The 20,619-nt window shown below is 49.0% G+C and overlaps 3 protein-coding genes across 5 annotated transcripts; 2 read left to right on the forward strand and 1 right to left on the reverse strand.

Annotated features, from left to right (window-relative positions):
• Positions 1 to 909: 909 nt before the first annotated feature.
• POLR1B (RNA polymerase I subunit B) lies at positions 910 to 18,894 on the forward strand. Its single transcript, XM_034060799.1, has 15 exons — positions 910 to 1,051; positions 1,118 to 1,285; positions 3,560 to 3,706; positions 4,404 to 4,536; positions 5,523 to 5,659; positions 7,338 to 7,561; positions 8,771 to 8,942; positions 9,731 to 9,902; positions 10,655 to 10,936; positions 11,513 to 11,646; positions 12,035 to 12,205; positions 12,824 to 12,980; positions 14,628 to 14,824; positions 15,206 to 15,459; positions 17,186 to 18,894. The coding sequence occupies exons 1-15, from the start codon at positions 911 to 913 to the stop codon at positions 18,066 to 18,068; spliced, it is 3,372 nt and encodes a 1,123-aa protein (XP_033916690.1). The 5' UTR covers position 910; the 3' UTR covers positions 18,069 to 18,894.
• On the reverse strand, positions 17,948 to 19,121 carry PEX39 (peroxisomal biogenesis factor 39). The gene is made up of 2 exons (XM_034060804.1): positions 18,899 to 19,121; positions 17,948 to 18,386 (listed from the first exon to the last, which is right to left on the reverse strand). The coding sequence occupies exons 1-2, from the start codon at positions 19,105 to 19,107 to the stop codon at positions 18,308 to 18,310; spliced, it is 288 nt and encodes a 95-aa protein (XP_033916695.1). The 5' UTR covers positions 19,108 to 19,121; the 3' UTR covers positions 17,948 to 18,307.
• Positions 18,915 to 20,532, forward strand: PTCRA (pre T cell antigen receptor alpha). Of its 3 annotated transcripts, XM_034060803.1 has the most exons (4): positions 19,245 to 19,374; positions 19,475 to 19,786; positions 19,988 to 20,029; positions 20,397 to 20,532. In XM_034060803.1, exons 1-4 carry the CDS (start codon positions 19,323 to 19,325, stop codon positions 20,504 to 20,506), a joined length of 516 nt encoding a protein of 171 aa, XP_033916694.1. In that variant the 5' UTR covers positions 19,245 to 19,322; the 3' UTR covers positions 20,507 to 20,532. The 3 variants fall into 3 exon arrangements, with proteins under 3 accessions (XP_033916693.1, XP_033916694.1, XP_033916692.1); XM_034060802.1 differs by lacking the exon at positions 19,245 to 19,374 and adding an exon at positions 18,915 to 19,121 and having other exon boundaries at positions 19,475 to 20,029; XM_034060801.1 differs by having other exon boundaries at positions 19,475 to 20,029.
• The last annotated feature ends 87 nt before the right edge of the window (positions 20,533 to 20,619 follow it).

The following is a 20,619-nucleotide window of genomic DNA, read 5'->3' on the forward strand; positions in this document are numbered from 1 at the left end:
AAGGGCTCAAAAGCCACTTCATCCCAGCTTCCCAGTGCTGCTGTGACCATGCATGTCCCTGCTCCTGGCATTTCTTGTCTTCTACGTGGAGCTCTTCCCCAGGAGAGCAGTGCTGTGCCAGCCGTAGGTTCATACCCATGTCTCATTGCCAGTGTCCGCTACAGCAGCCCTCAGAAAACCGGGGTGCTGAGAGGATGGTGGGGTACGTCTGGCACTGCCACCCAGCTCTGGTTTATGTCCCCATGTCAGCATGTGCGTGTGGGGCCGGTGGATCTCCAGTGACTCTTATCCACATCTCTCCTAAACCATCATTAAAACATGTGAACCCCATGGCCTGCAGTGTTCCTTTGGGGAGATCAGGTCCCCTGGGAAGGGGGGAGTGTTGCCCCCTTGCATGGAGGTTTCCTCACCTCAGAGTGACAAGTGTGGGACAGCAGAACGGCATTGAGGGGCTGGCCTCACACGCCAAGGCTGTCCCAGCACCCATAGGAGATGGAGGGAGGCTGTTTTGAGGGTCAGGGGTGCAGAGGGAGTGACTGGAGGACTGTGTCAGACCTTCCTCACTGCTGCTGCAGGGGCCCTGGGTGCAGATATCAGGTACCTGATGAGGGAGCAGAGCTCTGGGAGCCATGGCTGGGGCTGACAGAGGGGGCAGCAATGGCGGCACAGCCGGGGACGGCTGAGGGGGACAGCGACGGGAGGACCCAGCGGCGGGTGGCGCTAGAGCACCGCACGGGGGCTGCCTGTGCCGCCTAGCGCAGACGCGCTCCCCACCACCGAGCTGCGGTGTGAGTGCAGCAGCGCCCCCTGGCGGCCTGGAGGCTGCGGGCATCGATCCCGCCCTCCGCGCGGTCCGGTGGGCGCGGAGCCGCCCCGCCTGTTCCCGTGAGGCGGCGCGCGGCGGGCCGGCATGGCGGGTCGGGGCGGGCAGGACCCGCACAGGCTGCGGCCGAGGCCGGCGGCGCGCAGCGCGCCCCGGAGGGACCTCACCGGAGCCCACATCGAGTCCTTCAACTACGCCGTCAGCGAGGGCGTGTACCGGGCCGTGCAGGTGTGCGGGGGGCGGCGGGAGGGGTCCCGGGGGTCTCCGGCCGTGCCTCACCCGGTGCCGTTGCAGGATCTGGCGCCGCTGGAGTTCGCGCTGAAGGACAGCCGGGTGTCGCTGACCGTGGCCGGGGTGTCCATCGCCCCCCCCGCCGTGCCCGCGGGGACCGTGTGCCAGGAGAGGAGGGTGTTCCCCGCCGAGTGCCGCGGCCTGCGCAGCACCTACCGCGGCAGGATCGCTGTAAGTGTCCGGCTGCCCGGGCCCGCCCGCCCGGTCCGTGAATTCCCGTCGCTCAGCATAGCCCCCCGGTCCCGGTGAAAGCCGGCTGAGCATGATGTTAAAGACCCCTGTAGGTGAAGTGCCCTTCCCGGGTTCACCTGCCCAAGGGGAGTCTGAGGTGCTCCCTCTTAGTCTGAGCGTTGGTGAAGGACGAGCTCGCTGCGCAAACCTCACTTCAGACCGAGCGCCTCATGGGCCCCATCTCCCCTGTCCATGTGTTCATGGAGTCATAGGATCATAGAATCAACCGGGTTGGAAAAGACCTTCAAGCTCATCCAGTCCAGCCCTTACCCAGCACAGCCCTTCCCCAGCACAGCCCTTCCCCAGCACTCCCCATGGCACTGAGGGCCTCATCTACACAGTTTGTGAACACTTCCAGGGATGGTGATTCCAGCACTGCCCTGGGCAGCCTGTTCCAATGCCTGACTGCCCTTTGGGGAAGGAATTGTTCCCAATATCCAGCCTAAACCTCCCCTGGTGCAGCTTGGGGCTGTTTCCTCTTGTCCCATCCCTTGTTCCTTGGGAGCAGAGCCCAGCCCCTCCTGACTCCATCCTCCTTTCAGGCAGTTGTAGAGAGCAGTAAGGTCTCTCCTGAGCCTTCTCTTCTCCACACTAAACCCCCCCAGGTCCCTCAGCCATTCCCCATCACACTTGTGCTTCAGGCCCTGCACCAGCTCCGTTGCCCTTCTCTGGCCTCACTCCAGCACCTCAGTGTCTCTCTTATAGTGAGGGGCCCAGAACTGAGCACAGGATTCAAGGTGTGACCTCACGAGTGCCCAATACAGGGTGATGATCACTCCCCCAGCCCTGCTGCCACACTGGTGCTGATACAGGCCCGGATGCTCTTGGCTGTCTTGGCTGCCTGGGCCCAAGCTGCTCACGTTTAGCGCTCCCAGGTCATTTTCTGCCCAGCAGCTTTCCAGCCACTATGCCCCAACCCTGGAGCATTCCGGGGGTTGATGTGGCCCAGGGCCATAACCCAGCACTCAGCTTTGTTGGACCTCACACTGTTGGCCACAGCGCATTGATCCAGCCTGTGCAGATCCCTCTGTAGTCTCTTCCTACTCTTCAGCAGATCAATACTCCCAGACAGCTTGGTGTTGTCAATGGCTTTCCACAGGACCTTACCTGTGTTCTTTTCTGCCAGATTTGCTTTGCAATCAGCCAGCCTGTTTGGAAGAACCTTGGAAGAAGACCTGTGTCATCCCAGAGAGTATGATAATCCCTGTCTAGTTTCTGCAGGAATAGAGGTTTCAAAAGCAGTGTTGTTCCCGTAAAGTAGTTCAGAGCTATAAATTCGCATCATATGTTCACCATTTTTCTGAATTGCTCTGAAGTTTGGGCAGAGGAGAAGCATCATCCCCAGCAAATATTTTCCTTTGCACCCAGTGTGAGGGAGGGTTTTGCAGCTTCAGTTGTTGGAATTTTTCTTTGTCAAAGCATTACAGTGATAAAAGCAGCTGTAAGTGCAGGGTCTTATCTGAACATGAGAGTGGAGCAGTTGCAGATTGTTCAGAGCCTTTCCCATGGCTCTTAGATTTTTCTGAGCTAGAGATGCTTTATTTTCCATACCTGAATTATTTCCTGTCTTTTTTTTCCCCAGTGTTGGGGTTGGGTTTGTTTTGGGTTTTTTTTGTACCTATGTAAATGTTTGCAGCAGTTGGAACAGAACTTTTGCTCCAATGTTCTGTTTTATCACCTTGTTATGTGCAGTCCAGGAGTCCTGCAGAGCCACTGCCAGATCTTATTACTGTAAATGCATCATTTCCTTTCAGACATGTGAAAGATCATTTGTGAACGTGTGAAGTGAGCAAGTCTTAGGAGGGGTCTGCAGGCTGCAGTGTGGATGGCCTCCCATTGAGCACTGGGTTTTTCTGCTTTTAACTGTGTGTTAATTTCAGAGGTTTCCTTTCCTATCCTGTGGCTGCCTTTTTCATTTAGGCTGCTGTGTTGGGGAGTCTGAAAGGCCGAGTGGATTGTACCAACACTTCACTAGCAGCTTCTTTACCTAGCTCTACACTCATATGATCGTCTGTAAATCAGTGTTGACTGTTGTCCAGAGTGCAGTCTTTCTGCCTGTATTTATTAGTTCTGCTCTTTATTGTATATCGTTATTACCATTTTTACAGTGATGGAAGTTAACTGATCGTAGTTATACTAAACATACAGTTAATATAGCAGGAAAGATTAAAAGGGCAACTCGATTTGCTCATTGTTTGCTTTATGTCGTTTCAGGCTGACATCAGCTGGTCAGTGAATGACATGCCACAAGGGACAATCAAGCATCCCCTGGGGTACATTCCAATCATGGTCAAGTCCAAGCTATGCAGCCTCTATGATATGTCTCCACAAGAGCTCATGCAGCATCATGAGGAGGAAGAGGTAATGGGGATTTGTGGGTCAGGAAAATCTGCATTTTCAGCTTTTTTCCTACACTTCTACAGCTTTTTTCCTCACACACCACCCCCCCAGTAGCACATCAGCTGCTGGTGATTGAATACTTAATTATTTAGTGCTGTATCACTCACAAGAGTGAGCAAACTATGAAACACAATCTACAATGGCATACTATTGCTGCCCCCGTAGTATGCCACTTGTACCTTTACTCAGAGTATTACTTGCTACTGAAACACTTTGTGTCTAATGATATATTCTTTGGGGAGCTATAAATTTATCAGTGTTAAGTCTTTATGTGACCAGAAAGAGGTTTTATGCACTGAAGATTCCTCTCATTTTAGAACTTCAGAGTATTTATTTAAGCAGTAGTTCGTGTCAGCTCTACAAAGCTGTTCAGTTGACCACACAGGTTTGATGCATTTTTCTTACTTCCTTTAAATTATGAAGCATAAAATATGGGGCATCCCTTTCCTTTCAGTGTGTACTGTGTTTAGACTTAATAGTCACTGGCAAGGAGTGCAGCCTTTCCAAATGCAATGCTGAAACATACGTCTTGTTATGTGTTTCATAGTTAAAACATTAGTTTGTTTTTATTGTATGATTCAGGTGTTCTTGCCTTTCACTTAAAATGCTGGGTTATGAATTTCTAAGCACATTAAAATAATTCTTCTTCCCCTGCCAGGAAATGGGAGGCTACTTTATAATTAATGGCTTAGAAAAGGTTATTAGGATGTTGATTATGCCCAGGCGAAACTTCCCTCTTGCAATGACAAGACACAAATGGAAAAACAGAGGCCCTGGTTTCACAGAGTATGGTAAGTTGAGCAGTTTCTTGTAGCATCCTGCTCGTAACTACTTGAGGACAAAGAGGAGGGACCATCTAGAGCTGACTTGTGTTAGTTTGGTTTATTGTAGCTCTTGTATGATGTTAATTTTTTTACTGTATAATAGTGCAAGCATGAGGCTGGTGCTTGCCTTGTGGGAGCTGTCAGATCTCCCCATGCTGAGCAAGGCAACTGTATTGCAGTGCATGTAACCTTCTGTTATGTGGAAGGTGACTTCAGGTAGAAGTTAGTGTAAACTACTGAGTTTGTCTCGTTGAATTTGCCTATCCATACTTTGAGATGGCAGATTTAACTGATGTGAAGGAGAAGAACCAGATTCTTGGCTATCCCATTCCTGTGTCATGTATACTCAGTAGAAGGGGTTTAAACTTGAATTAAGCCAGAAATTCACAGGTTAAACTCGGGTGTTACCAGCTGCTGACTTGACTGAACTGAACTGCTGATGCACACGCTGTAATTCCAGAGTAATGAATTTTGAGGCACTCTCAATTTAAATGGTCTCATTTGGTTTTATTTTGTCCTGCAGTGGTATAGGACCAAGCATGGGACAAGACCAGGAAATGCTGCCAGAGTGGTACCACCTGGGCGCAGAGATGTGAAAACTTTAGCCACAGAGCAATTAGGAAGATTATTTATGCATTGCTGATTCTTACAGCAAGGTTATAGACAGAATAGTTTAGGCTTGGGGGTTGGATTTGCTCTTTATGCATCTTCCAAGCCTCTCAGTGAGTGTGCTGGCCATACTGAGGCATTTGTCCACTAAGAGCTGGATTGAGCTGGCGTATTTCTTTGAAGTGCTAGACTGATGCTGAAACTAGTAATCTGCCTTGTATTCTCAGCCACCAAGTACCAAAGTTTGTCTGGATTGTCTCATACCTGCTCAGACATACCACAGCAATGCAGCCAGTTCGGTTTGTACACCTTACATTGGTCTTTGCTTGTGCTCATTTTTGCAGGAGTGGTGATGCACTGTGTTAAGGATGAGCACACTGCAATAAATATGAACCTTCACTACTTGGAAAATGGTTGTGTCATGGTAAATTTCATTTTTCAGAAAGAGTTGTTCTTCCTTCCCTTGGGATTTGCTCTGAAGGTAAATAATTAATGCTCTTGCTTTCTGTGTTGAGTAACTACGGAAGTTTTGCTAAGTGTTCTTATTCAAGTAATGGGAAGAAGCTAATTCCGTAATAAGTATGTTTACTCATCTTTTGCTATACTGGCTGCAGAACTGTAGTTCAAGCCAAGCCTATGCCTGTAATGTTATACTTGACTGAAGCAGAGGAAGTGTGCACAGTGTCAGAAGGGAGGGTACATAGATTTTGCTGATTAATACTGTGGATGAATAGCTCCTGGAGGGTGGAAGAGTTTGCCACCTAATACGAAAGATCTCCCAATATAAGAGGATGTGGAGCTGTTAGAGTGAGAGCACAGAGGCCACCCAGATGCTTCAAGGGCTGGAGCACCTCCGCTGTGGAGACAGGCTGAGAGAGCTGGACTTGTTCAGCCTGGAGAACAGAAAGCTCCAGGGAGCTCTTAGAGCAGCTCCCAGTGCCTAAAGGGGCCAACAACAAAGCTGGAGAGGAGCTTTTGACAAGGGCCTGTAGGGACAGGACAAGGGGCAATGGCTTTAACCTGACAGAGGGGAAACTGAGATGAAACATTAGGAAGAAATTCTTCCCTGTGAGGGTGCTGAGGCCCTGGCACAGGGTGCCCAGAGAAGCTGTGGCTGCCCCATCCCTGGCAGTGTTCAAGGCCAGGTTGGACACAGGGGCTTGGAGCAACCTGCTCTAGTGGAAGGTGTCACTGCCTGTGGCGGGGGGTTGGAAATGGGTGAGGTTTAAGGTCCCTTCCAACCCAAACCAGTCTGGGATTCTGTGATTCTTTAAACCTGCTGTATTAGTTTTGCTGTTGAATAATGCATTGCACTTTTTCTTCACTGCTTTTCTTCAACTTCTGTTTCAACAAAAGTAGTTAGCAACAGTAGCTGATTACCTGTTGTATTAACATGCAGAGGATTTGTACTGATTTTTGGGCAGTTCATGAGATCTCTGGCTAAGCAGGCCCTGTTCTCTGAAGTTTAAAATCTTCCATAAGTAGTCACTCTGTGGGTTTGCATCTCTGCATCGATGGAGCTCAGTTCTGTTCTGGTTTCCTGTGATGAGTCCAGGTGCCACTGAGGCAGACTGCTGCTACTGTAGTCCCACTGCTCCTCTGATGTGGCTAGAATTCTGGTTTCTTCTTGTGTAATCATCCCGTTTCTTCCTCTTGTTCCTGTTGGACAAGCGGCAGCATGTGCTGGACAAGAGGCAGTATGTGCTCTGGCAGTTTTCTGGTTGTATATACCATGATCAAGCAGCAGAACTGGGTTTACATTGCTCCCTTTCTGCCTTAAAAGTCTACTTGAAGACGAGGCACATTTGTCAGTAAGTACAGAACTAATTGATGGACAAAATATTTGCTTAACCCTGATGTAAAGATACTAAGAAGTGATTGTAACATCAAGAGGATGTTGGAGGCTGCAAGTTTGGGGTTTTCTTTCCCCAAGGGTCTCATTGGATTGGGAGCACTTGTAATTATCATCAGGGTGTGAATATCCCCTGCATTACTCACTAAGCACTTCAACCCTGCAGCGTTTTTCACTTTGCCTGTGGAAGGCTGTTTCCAGAGGACTGAAAACCTAAATCAGTGGGGTGCCCTTGTTCTTTTGCTGTATTTTATGGACAGATGTTGCTATTCTTTTTTTTCTGATCTGACACACTTCTGTCTTTCAGGCATTAGTTAATTTCCCAGACTACCAGATTTTTGAAGAGTTGGTCAAGGGAAAGGAAGATGACACCTTTTATGTGAACTGCGTTACTGAGATGATGAGAGCAGTGGTAGATGCAGGCTGTTACACACAGCAAAATGTCCTCGAATACCTGGGAAAGAGCTTCAGAATAAAACTCAACCTCCCTGAGTGGTACAGCAATGAACAGGCTGCAGATTTCATTTTGAAGTATGTTTGTATGCATGCAGGAGCGTGTGATTTGGTGTCATTGTAGTGAAATTACAAGCAGATTTAGAAGTTCTCTGCCATATTACTTTGGTACAGTTTTCATGTGCATTTGTAAAACCAGTGGCCAGTTTCTGATGGCACTCCAGGATGCTGATAATCTGTACTTGTGGTATTCAGAAATATGTATTTTAATGGATTGACACAAGTATCCCCAAAATAGTTTAGCGAGAGGGTGTCGGTTGTTATTTAGAGGTGATTTTCTGATGTATTTGATGAAAAAGGAAGAGAAGGTAGGTGACTGAGGCCCTATTTGTTGAACAGAAATGCTGCAATCTGTGGCACTTCATCAGTTTCACACAGTTGCTGACAACTCTGATGACAGTTACATTAATCTTTTAAAATGGTGGAAATTAGACGCTTTAAAGTCTTGCTTTTTCCATGGAATAAGTTAGAAAGGGATGGAAGAGCTGGCTTTGAGCCTGTCAGTGTGGCAAGCATTCAACTAGTTTCTTCTTCTGGTAAAAGTAGGTGTAAGCTCTTTGAGAGGTTCTTTTAGCACATGAAAAGGATCATTTGGGAGGATGTACTTGTAAATAGGGGGTGGTCATGTGGCTGGAAACCCAAGGGCAGCCTTCAGGTGCCTCAGAGGGTGCTTTAATATCCGGAGACCAGTTGATGAAGACCAGCTGTGGAGATGTAGACTTTCTATGGCAGGGCACTGATAGTGTAAACAGGAATGTTTTGTGATTTGCTGCTGGTTGCCAGCTCAGATTTCTGTGCATGTGTATGTATATGCGTGTATGTATTTATGTATGTGCATGTATATGATTAATGTCATAGCTACTGTAAAATAACATTCAAATCTCTTCCTTTGACTGATCCTGACTGCGATACCTGCTACATAAACTGTATACTTACAAGGGCATCTAACATGGAAATGTGTAAAATCAGCCTTTCACAAAGTTTATCTATATCCTTAACCAAACTAGCACCTTAAAGTAAGAGGTTCATTTTATGGCTCAGTCTCTGAGGGTTTTGTATTATTTCTTGGTATTTTCATACAATACTAAGGGCAGCTGGGAAAGCCTGTGCCTTGTTGGTCCTTTTAGCAAAAGAAAAAAGGCAACTTGGTTTGTCATAATTGAGGAGAAACTTGAAGACCAGCTAGCATGAAGCGATGGTGTTAGTTATCTTCCTCTTTCCCTCCAGCAAGTGTATCTGCATCCACCTGACAAACAGAACAGAAAAGTTCTACCTGCTCTGCATGATGACCCAGAAGCTGTATGCCTTTGCCAAAGGGGAGTGCATGGAGGATAATCCAGACAGTCTGATGAACCAAGAAGTGCTTACCCCAGGACAGCTTTTCCTTATGTTCTTGAAGGTAAGGTCTTACAGGGTTTAAGCCTGTGAATGTAATGGTCATCTGGTCCAGGCACCACAGTGACCATGGGGACAGGAGAAGCGCAATAGCCAGACTGAAGAGCAGGGAGCTTGGATATGCTGTGTAGGCTTGAGAGAGTGCTGAAGGCAGTGTAGGCAGGCAGTGAGTTGAGGAAGACTTAGGTGTCTCAGTATAAGGTAGTCAATATGCTGAAGATAAGCCTATACAAAACCTGCACTGAAGAGCTTTGTAGCCTTCCAGAGCAAATCAAAGAGCCTCATTCAGAATGGGAGTCTGAGGAAAGAGGAATACTGATCCCTCCGGTGCTTTAAGAGGGTTTTGAAACATCATGCTCCTGTTGCATCATTTCATACAGGAGTGGTAAAGCAGAATGAGAAGCTGGTTCTGGTGTCGCTGCTGTTTCACATAGCAAATGTGCAAGAGAATAACTTTCCCCGTCTTCCAGAAGTGATGATTCATAATATTGTCATCACTGTCCCATCCTGCAATTCTTTTCCAGATCAGGAAGTTGATAGCAGGCTTCTGACTTACACAGTGAATTTCTTACTGGTCATGTAAACATGTGGTTCCCTGGTCTATTTTAATTCAATATTAATTCAGTTTATTTCTAGGGATTCCTCATTTTAGGATGGTGGGAGGAAAATGTTCAGAAACTACTCTCCCATGAAAGTCATTGTGGAATAGTAGTACATGTAACTGATGTGGAGTTCTAAATTGAGCCTTTGTTTTCCTGTTTTAAATGTGAATCTCTCACTGTTCAACCATAGGAGAGGCTTGAAAGCTGGTTGCAATCTGTTAAGTTCGTTTTGGAGAAAAGAGCAGAAAAGGCTGATGTCAGCATAAACGCAGACAGCTTGGTGAAGGCTTTCAGCCTGGCCACAGACTTTACCAAGCCATTTGAGTACCTTCTTGCAACTGGTAACCTGCGATCTAAAACAGGTAAATCTTCAGGCTTAAGAAACCTTTTACTCTTTTTTTACCTTCTGAACAGAATGAGAAGCATCATAAAAATGAGCTCTTAAAACAATTGCTTGTATGCAGACTGAATTAGGGGAAGTGGTTAAGGAAAAGGATAGTTGAGGGAAAAGGCAAGACTTTTCCTCAAGCATAGACTTCACGCATGGTATAGAAAACCTCTCTGCAGATAAATACTTGAAACTAAATGTAGCATCATCTAAAAGAGCAACCATATTATGGATTGTTTTCCCAAGGATTATCTCCTCTTAGAGGGTGCTGTATAAGACAGAGAAGGGACATTTGTTTTATCAGGACTGCCCCACTGGTGGTGTGAGAGAAACTGCTTTGTTAATGTGTATTTCAGATTTACCTGGTGCTTCCCTGAAGTGTCCAGTGTGATGCTGTTGGGCTGGAATGTCCACTAAGAAATTAAATGAGATGTAATTCCAGTAAAACATACCAGCTGCAGATCCCCAAGTCGCTTCCCTGGGTATGACTTTCCCGTGTTCCTGAAAGGAGTTAGATTTTGAGCAACAGCTTGGAATTTCAAGTCTCAGCCTTTTGCACGTCACCAAATTGCCTGTGCGCAAGTAGCAGCACGTGTGCCTTCTGCTGCTGGGATCCTGTGTGAGGACTTCTAGGGCTTGTCAGTGAAAACCAAGAAACTACTTTGTAACATCACACTGTGATAAAGCCGGCTGACACCTGACATACATCTCCCTTCTGTTCCCAAGGCCTGGGCATGTTACAGGACAGCGGTCTGTGTGTGGTGGGAGACAAGCTGAATTTCGTCCGGTACCTCTCCCACTTCCGCTGCGTACACAGAGGAGCTGCCTTTTCCCAGATGAGAACTACAACTGTCCGCAAGCTGCTGCCTGAGTCCTGGGGCTTCCTGTGCCCTGTGGACACTCCAGATGGGGAACCCTGTGGGCTCATGAACCACATGACAGCTCTGTGCGAAATAGTGACCGAGATGGTGCCTGTGAGGGACATCCCACCTTTGTTATGTTCCTTGGGTATGTTTTACTGGCTTGATCATTTAGTGCAGCAAGTTTCCTTTATACCTTTCTGCCCTGCACACCCATATGTGGGAAAGCTTCTCCAGCTTTCACCAGAGAAGGTAAAATCAACTTAAACCTGTACTTACTGGCCTGCTTCTTAGTGATAAGTGGCACGTTGATTTTACAGGCGTGTCGACCTTTTGGAGTGTGTAAAGTTCAATGTAAATGTCTCTTAACTGTCTGCTGTGGACTGAAGATGTTCATGAAGCACATAGAATTGCACAATACAAGCTCTGGGGAACTGGACCAAGCAAGCACTTTCTAATGCTGCTGGTGACTTGAATTAAACTGTAACTCACATGTGTTGACCACAATAACGGGAATCCTTATTCCAGTCAGAAAAACAGGCAGGGCAATTGCATTCTTAGTTGTGCATGTCTTGTATTTTCCATCTGCAACTTTGCCCTGTAGGTCTGAATTTTTTATGTCTCAGAAGGCTTTTTGGTGCACCCTGAGGCTTCCTGCAGACACAGCTCCTGTGTTCTGTCTGCTTTTCTGGGCTCTTCCTTCTACCATCCCCTCTTCCCACAGGTGTCACCCCCCTGGATGCGACTCCAAGCAAGCCTTATGCCAAGTGCTGCAGAGTTGTGTTGGATGGCTCTGTGGTGGGCTGGGTAGAGTGGGACCTGGCTCCTGAGATCGCAGAAACCCTCCACCGGTTCAAGGTTGTCTTGTTTAAAATGTTTTTTAGCTAAGCGTGCTCAATATGCAGCAGTCAAAACCAGGCATATCTGGGACTCTTCTTTCTTGTTTGAATGTGACCCAGCACGTTGTCTTTGGCATTATGTTGGTATTGGAGTGGGCTTCTCTGGTTTTCCTGTTTATATCCATATGTTTGGTCTGTTGCTTTGTGAAGTCATGATTTTGGAGAAAGAATTCTTCTCAGAGATGGACAAACTTTGTCCTTTTCTTGAAGTATTTGTAAAATCTTCACCATTTTATATCAGCACCTGCACCTGTGGTTGGCATTTGCATTGTGTAGCCTGTGGGATGCAGCTTAACTAAACCAGTGTTGGTTTGTGTTTCTAAATTGATATTTCTTTGCACAAACAGATGACCCAAGAGAAGAGATTTCCTGCGCGGGCGGAAGTGGTCCTTATCCCAGTGACAGGAAAACCCAGTCTGTATCCTGGGTTGTTCATTTTTACTACCCCTTGCCGGATGGTGCGGCCTGTCAGGAACCTATGCTATGGAAGGAATGAATGGATTGGTACTCTGGAACAGGTGGGGATTGGATATTTCCTTTATAAAGTACTGATTGTTACAGAGGTACCTGACACCAAAACCAGAGTTTTGGAAAATACTTATGAAGGGAACTGAAGGTGGGACATGAGGAGCTTGTGTTGAAGAGCTGGCATGGGTGGCAAAAGGGTTTTCACACTTCCTGCCTATTGGCTTCTCGTAAATGTTGTAGCTGGGCTGGAGGGATCTTTTTGAGAGACTGAAATCTGCTCTTAGTAAAGCTTTGGAGATGAAAGATTGCTGTCTTTCATCTGCTGTCTCATCTCATTTTCCATCATGTTCTTCAAATTGCCCCTAGGTAGGCAAGCAGTGGATGGTGGGGAACTGGCCCATTTGGAACAATTACAATGAGAGACAGGAAGGAGGACACATTACTGCAGTTTTGTATTTCCAGACTTGCTTTCCTTGCAGCTTGTCTGTGATTGTGAGACAGCTGTCAAGCTGCCTATGATACTTGTCTCGCCTGCTAATACTCTGAGGTGCAGGCAATGACCACAGCTAAAACTGAAGTGGATAAAAAGACATCAGATGCAGCTTTGTGTTGCTTCCTTCCTTTAAAAGAAGGAAATGAATGAGCATTGTCTAACTCGTTGCTTGCAGATCTTCATGAATGTGGCCACAATAGAGTCAGAGGTGATACCTGGAATAACCACTCACCTGGAGCTCTTCCCTCACAGCATTCTGAGTGTGGTGGCCAACCTCATTCCCTTCTCTGACCACAACCAAAGTCCTCGAAACATGTACCAGTGCCAGATGGGTAAGTGCTATAATACCTAATGCTGCAAGTCCCTGGGCAAGAAAAAGGGTAAAAAATGTCTTATGTGTCTATTCCAGTGTGTCTTCCTGCATTCCCAAATAAAAGCTTTTTCCAGCTGTTGTTTCAACATTAAGGTTGATGAACAGCCTTTTTTTTTTCATGGCAAAGTAAATGAAGTCAGGTTTATCCTCCTGTCTGCCTTCTGGTGGGCATTCTGGGTTGTTGCAGCCATAGAATAATGCTGCAATAATACCATCAGCTAGGCTGGAAGACTTTCAAGATCTTAAGGTCCAACTGTTCCCCAGCACTACCAAGGCCACCAGTAACCCATGTCATTAAAGGCCTCGTCTACACAGTTTGTGAACTCTTCCAGGGACAGTGATTCCAGCACTGCCCTGGACAGCCTGTTCCAATGCCTGACTGCCCTTTGGGGAAGGAATTGTTCCTAATATCCAGCCTAAACTGTTTGAGGCAGTTGCTTGAGGCCACCTGGTGCAGCTTGAGGCCATTTCCTCTTGTTCTATCCATTGGTCCTTCAGTAAGTTTTGTTTGGTTTTCCTTACTTTGATATAGTTGATCACACAGACAAGCAAAGGGCACTGCACCAGCTGTGTCGTGGTGTTAGTGTCTGACAGCTGTGCTGCCAGCAGTCCTCTCTTCTCCACAGCTAACAGAGGTTAACTGACTTCTGACTGGTGGGTACAACAGATGCTCTGCAGTGCTCAGGGTGAGGTTTCCTTGCCACCTGTCTTCACTGAGCAACTGCTGTCTTGACACTGCCGCTGTTGAGAGGACAGTTGCCAGGCATCTGTTGCAAGAGAGTACAGCACTGTGGCAACACAATAGGGTTTTTTCCCTGACAAATATTTGGCAAAGATTTAAACTGACTGATTTGGTTGTCTGAAAGAAGTAGGGATAGTATCTGAGGCCCTTAGAGACATGGTTTAGTGGTGGGCTTGGCAGTCCTGGAGTAAGGGTTGGACTCTATGATCTTACAGGTCTTTTCCAACCCTACTGATTCTATGTAGTAGAGTTTCAATCAGGTGAGGTGCAAGTGATGTGCAAGAAGCTTATTAAAACCAAAAAAAGGCTGAGAGAAAGTGTGTGGGTAGGGAATTCGGGAGAAGAGATCTCATTACTTTGGTAGCATCACTGGTGTGTTACATCTGTGACAGTATTAGCACAAAGATGTCCTTAAACTGCTAGTACTTCATACTTTCATGTATTTCATACTTTTCTGAAGTAGCAATGTGACTGTTGCTCAAAATTTGCTTTCCTTGCCAGTACATTTATACTGCACTAGGAAACACTTTTCTGGCCTGCACATATGTAAGATGTGCCTCACTATGGGAAACTCTGGGGAGCAAAAACCCAAACCGCACCATACCAACCTCACTGGAGATTTTGGAATTGCAGCAAAGACACAAAATTACAACTAGTCCTTAGGAAATTCTATGGAAGGAATTGAGTGTTGTGGTTCACAGAACCTTTTATAGCTGGATGTTGGGCAGTTATTAAATTCCAAGAGTTTTAAGATTGGTTACCCCTCTACACAGTATTTCCAGCTTTCTTCTTAACCAGGTACATGGGGAATGAAACACAGATTAACTTTGCATTGATCCTGGATAAATACAACTTTCTTTATAGGAAAGCAAACCATGGGGTTTCCAGTTTATAACTACAGGGATCGCTCAGATAACAAGCTGTACCACCTTCACACTCCTCAGAGCCCCCTGGTGCGACCCAGCATGTATGACTATTATGGGATGGACAGCTATCCAGTTGGCACCAATTCGATTGTGGCTGTCATCTCCTACAGTGGCTATGACATGGAAGATGCAATGGTAAGGCACTGAAGGAGAGCTCCTGCTGTCCTGTAAAGGATGTGGGGGACTGGGAGGAAGGGTGGTACCTCACTGAGGAGAGCCTGTTTTCTGCTTCTGCTAGTCCACAGACTCTGTAAATACAGATGTAGGAGCACAGTGGTTAAGTGTTGTTACAGCAGGTAATGCTGGAGGTACTGAGAGTAGAGTGGAGCTCCCTTGGGCAAGGCATTGAAAAATACTAGGGTTCCAGAAAATTTGGGCCTTTTGGAACAGTGACCTGCTGGGAGGCTTTGTTTAGGAAAGCAATGTTAAAAAGGTGAGCATCAGATCAGAATGGAAATGCTTTCTGTATTGGGGTTGCCATCAAGTCTTTAACAAGGCGTTGTTGTTTCTTTGTAGATCGTGAACAAATCTTCCTGGCAGAGAGGGTTTGCCTATGGAAGCGTTATCAAGATGGAGAGCATTGACCTTTCCCTTAAAGCCAGCAGAGCAGGCGATAATTTAGTCTTTGGCATCAAGCCTGGTGACCCAAACATTACAGAGAAGTTGGATGCTGATGGATTGCCTTTTGTTGGCTCCATCCTACAGCCTGGGGACCCCTTCTACAGCTTCATGAACCTCAACACAGGGGAGACCTCTACTGTGTACTATTCGTAAGTACGGCTTGTCCCTCTTGGCTCCACACACTAGTCTGAGAGCAGCTGGTCCTGATGAGCTGCAGTATCTTCTCCTCCAGATGTTCCCTTCTCTCCTCACGTGATAGTGTCCATGTCCTGACAGAGAGTGTTGTAGTTCATGTAGTAGGTGACTCCCATCCATGTGCCGTGGCTTTTCTCTAAGCCAGTGTATGCTGCAGAGCTTCTTATCCCAGGAGGAGAATCTGAGGCCAGTAAAAAGAAAGAACTTGCAGATTTGTTTCACAGTCTCCAAGGACTGTTTCCCCTGCCCAAGCCCTGCAGTCATTTTCTGTAGCTTCTTATGAATTGATTCACATGAGGGCTTCTGTTTAACAAGAAACACGGCCAAAAAAACACCAAACAGAAAACCAAACCAAAGTGCCTGATCCCCGAGACTTGCCAGAAAAAAATCTTGTAAGCAAAGTTACATTAGATATTAGGAAGGAATTCTTCTGAGGGTGCTGAGGCCCTGGCACAGGGTGCCCAGAGAAGCTGTGGCTGCCCCATCCCTGGCAGTGTTCAAGGCCAGGTTGGACACAGGGGCTTGGAGCAACCTGGTCTAGTGGAAGGTGTCCCTGCCTGTGGCAGGAGCTGGGACTGGGTGAGCTTTAAGGTCCCTTCCAATCCAAACCATTCTAGGATTCTGAGTTGTTAGAGCATTAGGGGCTCAAAGAGCATGTCTGTTAACATTGAAGCTTCCAAACTGCTAGTGTATTAAAATGTGTCAACTACATCCCTTCCTCCACCCTGAAATATTTCAGGGATAAGTTCTGTCAGGTTGTTCTTGAACTTCCACTGACAGAGGGAAGGCTGCTGAAGCTTTCATTTAAACTCTTAATTCTTTCAGGAAAGGGAAACAAAAGAATTGACAAACCCATGTATTTAAGTGCATCCTGCACTCTGTACAACTACAAGCCTTATATGTGTCTCTCTACAGCATTGATAGAGTGAGGATAATGTTGTGTAGCATTATGGAGGCAAATCAGTTTGAGAAGAACTTGAGTAACACGCTAAGTGGTCTTACTGGAAAAGCTGTTTGTTGCCCTAACAGTGCCTTAGGTGCCCAGGAGACTGCTGTGGATGACTGCTCAGTCATCCTCGTTGTAGAGCAGAGCAAGGAGATTCAGCACATGGTAGTGGGGATGTGGAAGCTTAGCTGTGTCCTTGCCCTTGTGGAGCCCTTTAGCTTTCTCACCCTATGCTTCTGCTCCCAGTTGTCCTGTGGCAGCCCGGCCTTAGTTCAGGTTACTTATCCAGGGAGACATTTTACATCTACTATCCAGCTTTTGTTCGTTCTTGGTCCAAATCAGATTATTATTTAGAATTCCTATAAAGACATGAGGTTCCCAGCTCTCAATGTTGGCTCTTGCCCCCCATTTGCCAAAAAAATCCCCCAGGTCCTTCAGAGAGAAGGGCAGCAGCCTCGATACAAAGCACATGGCACTGGGATGCAGTTTGTCAGACAAAGTAGGATACAGATAAACCAGGTTCAAATGATCTTTATTTTAAATCACCTGGAAGTTGTAGCTGTGCTTATAGTATGAGAAAAGCGACTTAATAGCACTTGTGTGATGCCACCGTATTGCTTCCTTGCCCTCATGCTCATGCAGTCTGATTTCCCTAGCTACTGAGTCATACTTGTCCAGAATGGTAAATCAGCTCCCTGACCCCTTTGCTGTGGTTGTTTTTCCCACCTACACAGGAGTAAGGAAGTCGGCATTGTGGACAACATCAGGTTATGCAGCAATGACCGTGGCACTGGGAAGTTCAAGAAGGCCTGTATCACCGTGAGGGTTCCCCGCAATCCAACCATTGGAGACAAGTTTGCCAGCCGTCACGGACAGAAAGGTATCCTGAGCCAGCTCTGGCCAGTGGAGGACATGCCCTTCACAGAGAACGGGATGGTTCCAGACATCCTCTTCAACCCTCATGGCTTTCCCTCCCGCATGACTATTGGAATGTTAATCGAGAGCATGGCAGGGAAGTCGGCAGCGCTGCACGGCATCTCCTATGATGCCACTCCCTTCACCTTCACGGAGAAGAACTCTGCCTTGAAGTACTTTGGTGAGACTTTAGTGAGTGCTGGTTATAACTTCTTTGGGACTGAAAAGATGTACAGTGGCATCAGCGGCCTGGAGCTGGAGGCAGAGATCTTTGTGGGAGTGGTGTACTACCAGCGCCTGCGCCACATGGTCTCAGACAAGTTCCAGGTGAGGACAACAGGGCCCCGAGACGCTGTCACCAACCAGCCTGTCAAGGGGAGGAATGTGGAAGGTGGGATTCGCTTCGGTGAGATGGAACGAGATGCTTTGCTGGCTCACGGCACCTCTTTCTTGCTGCAAGACCGGCTGTTCAACTGCTCCGATGGCTCCATCGCCTATGTTTGCAGGAGCTGCGGCAGCATGACATCTCCTGTGCTGGAGAAACAGCCCCACTCCTCCTCCATGCCAAGCAGCAGGAGGTACTCCTGCTCTGTCTGCAGCAGGGTGGACTCCATCGAGGTGGTCCCTGTGCCCCATGTCTTCCGGTACTTCATGGCAGAGCTGGCAGCCATGAACATAAAAACAAAGCTCAACGTGGAGTAGTGCTATCCCCAGGCACGGCGATGCTGCTGCTGGCAGGGAGGAAGCACAGGTCAGTCCTGCCTCTGCCCCAGTGCGGGTTTCAAGTGTTAAGTCAGTTCTCAGGTTCTTCAACGTTTGCAAGATTAATTTGGTGTTGGGATTGCGACGGGGCAGTCGCTGAGCTGTGTGGTGAGGAAACGCAGCTCTGATTAAGTTTATTTGCACTTCCTAAAGGATCACGGGCACCAGGCAGAAGGAAATCAAGCAATATCACTGCTCCCACCAGGCTGCTGCGTTGAGAGCGATGCGGGTTCTTCGTTCTCCGAGCGCTGGCTGCAGCTGCAAAGATGAAGAAGTCATAAAACAGCATGAAGTGAATGCTGGAAATTATGGAAAAAAGATATACTTTTTTTTTTTTTTTGGAAGAAAAATCCCTGCAAAACGTATCCCTGAATGATGGGTACATGTTAAAGTGATTAGACATGTTTTACTTTGCTTTATTTCATCACCATGTGCCTTGAAACTCACGAAGAAGAAGGCAGCGACTTCAACCGCATGAAGCTGCATCCTTGACGCCAAGAGACCAGCGTGGCCAAGCCAGGCCTGACCCAAGGAGCATTTGGTGTCGCTGAGCCCAGTGCCTGGCTTGGTGCAGCACCGCAAGCGGCTTTTCGGTGCGGTGGCTGAAGCAGCAGCAAGCAGAGGGTTTTCCAGCCTGGCTGCAGCGCTGTAAGGCACGGACACGGTGGGACAGGCGCTCGCTGCGTCCCCTGCTGCAGCTGCTCTGCCGGTGGCCGCCGGCCCCGGAGCTGTGTGCCCGTTAAAGAGTTCTTTTGTACGTTTCTAATCACCTGTGTGCTGAGCCGTGCTCCAAGGGGCGCCCTGCCCAGGGCTTGGCGGGCGGCGGCAGGCGGGAGGCGGTGGGGGTGTCCCCGGTGGGCGAGGCCCGAGGCCGCCGCACCCCCGGCGGCTCCTGCCCGCTCTGCACCAGCCGCAGCACCTCGGAGAAGGACGGGGCCGGCGGCGGAGCGGCGGGGACCGGGGCCGGGGCCTGCTCCATGGCGCGGCTCTACGGTGCGGTTGGACCGTACCACCGGGGCGGGGGGGCGGGCGCTACCATTGTAGAGGAGGTGTCAGCGGCTGTACCAATGCTGCTGGAGGGACGGCAGGCGGTGCCATTACAAGGGAGGCGGGGGACAACAGCCAGCCCCGCCGCGATGCCAGGTGATGGGCGGTGGTTAGGGGCTGAGCCCTCGGCAGCCCGCTGCGGCTGCCATGGAGGTGCCCTGCGTGCTGCTGGCTGCCGCTCTGCTCGCACTGCTGCCCCGTGAGTACCCAGGGAGGGACAGCCAGGCAGGGAGCGAAGGGCGAGCGTGGTGGGTGGGATGTGTGGGGGACACGGTGCCCCCTAATGCCTGTCCTTACAGCTGGCAGGGCTGCTGGGCCGCTGCCCACCCTGGCCCCACCGCTGAGCATGGAGGTGGCCGGGCAGCACCGGCGGCTGGTGGTCTGCGTGGTGAGTGAGCTGGCTCCTGGCTCTGGCCATGCCGTCTGGATCTCTGGTGGGAATGGCAGCATCCTGCAGTCCTTTTCCTACGGCGCCTCCCAGGAGGACGGTGGAACCATCTGCACCGTATCCCTCCTCCCCGATGACCTCCCAGCTGAGGGGGATCTTGCCTGCCACGTGGGGCCCACCACAACCTCCCCGGCCCAGAGCTCCAGCCCCATCCCCATCACCGGTATGGCCTCCCTAACACCCCCTCTGTTTGCCTTGGTGCTGCTGCCCAGCACCATGGTGCCCTCTGAGGATGGGGGCTCTGGGAGCAGGTGTGAGGCCCCACAAGCCGGGGTTGCTGCCTCAGCGGAGACGCACAGGAAGGGGTTTGCGGTGGGCCCTGCCTCACACCTGGTGCCTCCCCAGCTGCTCTCTCATCCCACAGGCAACGACGAGGTGGCAGAGCTGTGTCCCAGCAACATGGCTGGTGAGTCTCCAGTCCATGTAATGGTGGGAACGTCTGTTGTCAGAGAGGAAACCTGGCTGGGCTATTGGCAGGGACCCAGCTGGGACCATAGGTGGTCAGGGTGGGTCTCCACAGTGTGGTGGGGCTGTGGAAGAGGGGATGAAGCTCTGTCTTGGTGTGGAGAAGGGAAAAAGTGGGTCAGAGGGACAGCATGAAGGTGTCACAAGGTGTCTCAGGGAGTTGTGAGGGTGGCAAAAGCCCATGACAGGCCCTGGGGAGGCTGCTGGGCGAGAAGTCTTGGGGACACTGGCCCCACTGCAGCCCTGGAGGGGATGGTGGCAGGCAGCAGGCTGCCTGTGGGAGGCATCACCTGCCCCTTCCATTGCAGTGCCGCTGCTCCACGCCTCAACAGCCCTGCTTGTGGCCGTGCGGGTGGTGCTGCTGAAGGTCGCGCTCTCCAGTGCCCTCTTCACCTCCGTCCTCCTTGCCCAGAGCTGAGCAGTAAGTGCTGGGTTGGCCTTTGGAGCACCCCCAAACGGGGGAGGGAGGGGGGGACCCCGCGTTCTGGGGGTGCTGGGGGTGAGAAGAGGGCTGCCGTGCTCCTGCGGGTG

This window comes from Melopsittacus undulatus, chromosome 3 (genome assembly GCF_012275295.1).
Source record: "Melopsittacus undulatus isolate bMelUnd1 chromosome 3, bMelUnd1.mat.Z, whole genome shotgun sequence".
NCBI lineage: Eukaryota > Metazoa > Chordata > Aves > Psittaciformes > Psittaculidae > Melopsittacus > Melopsittacus undulatus.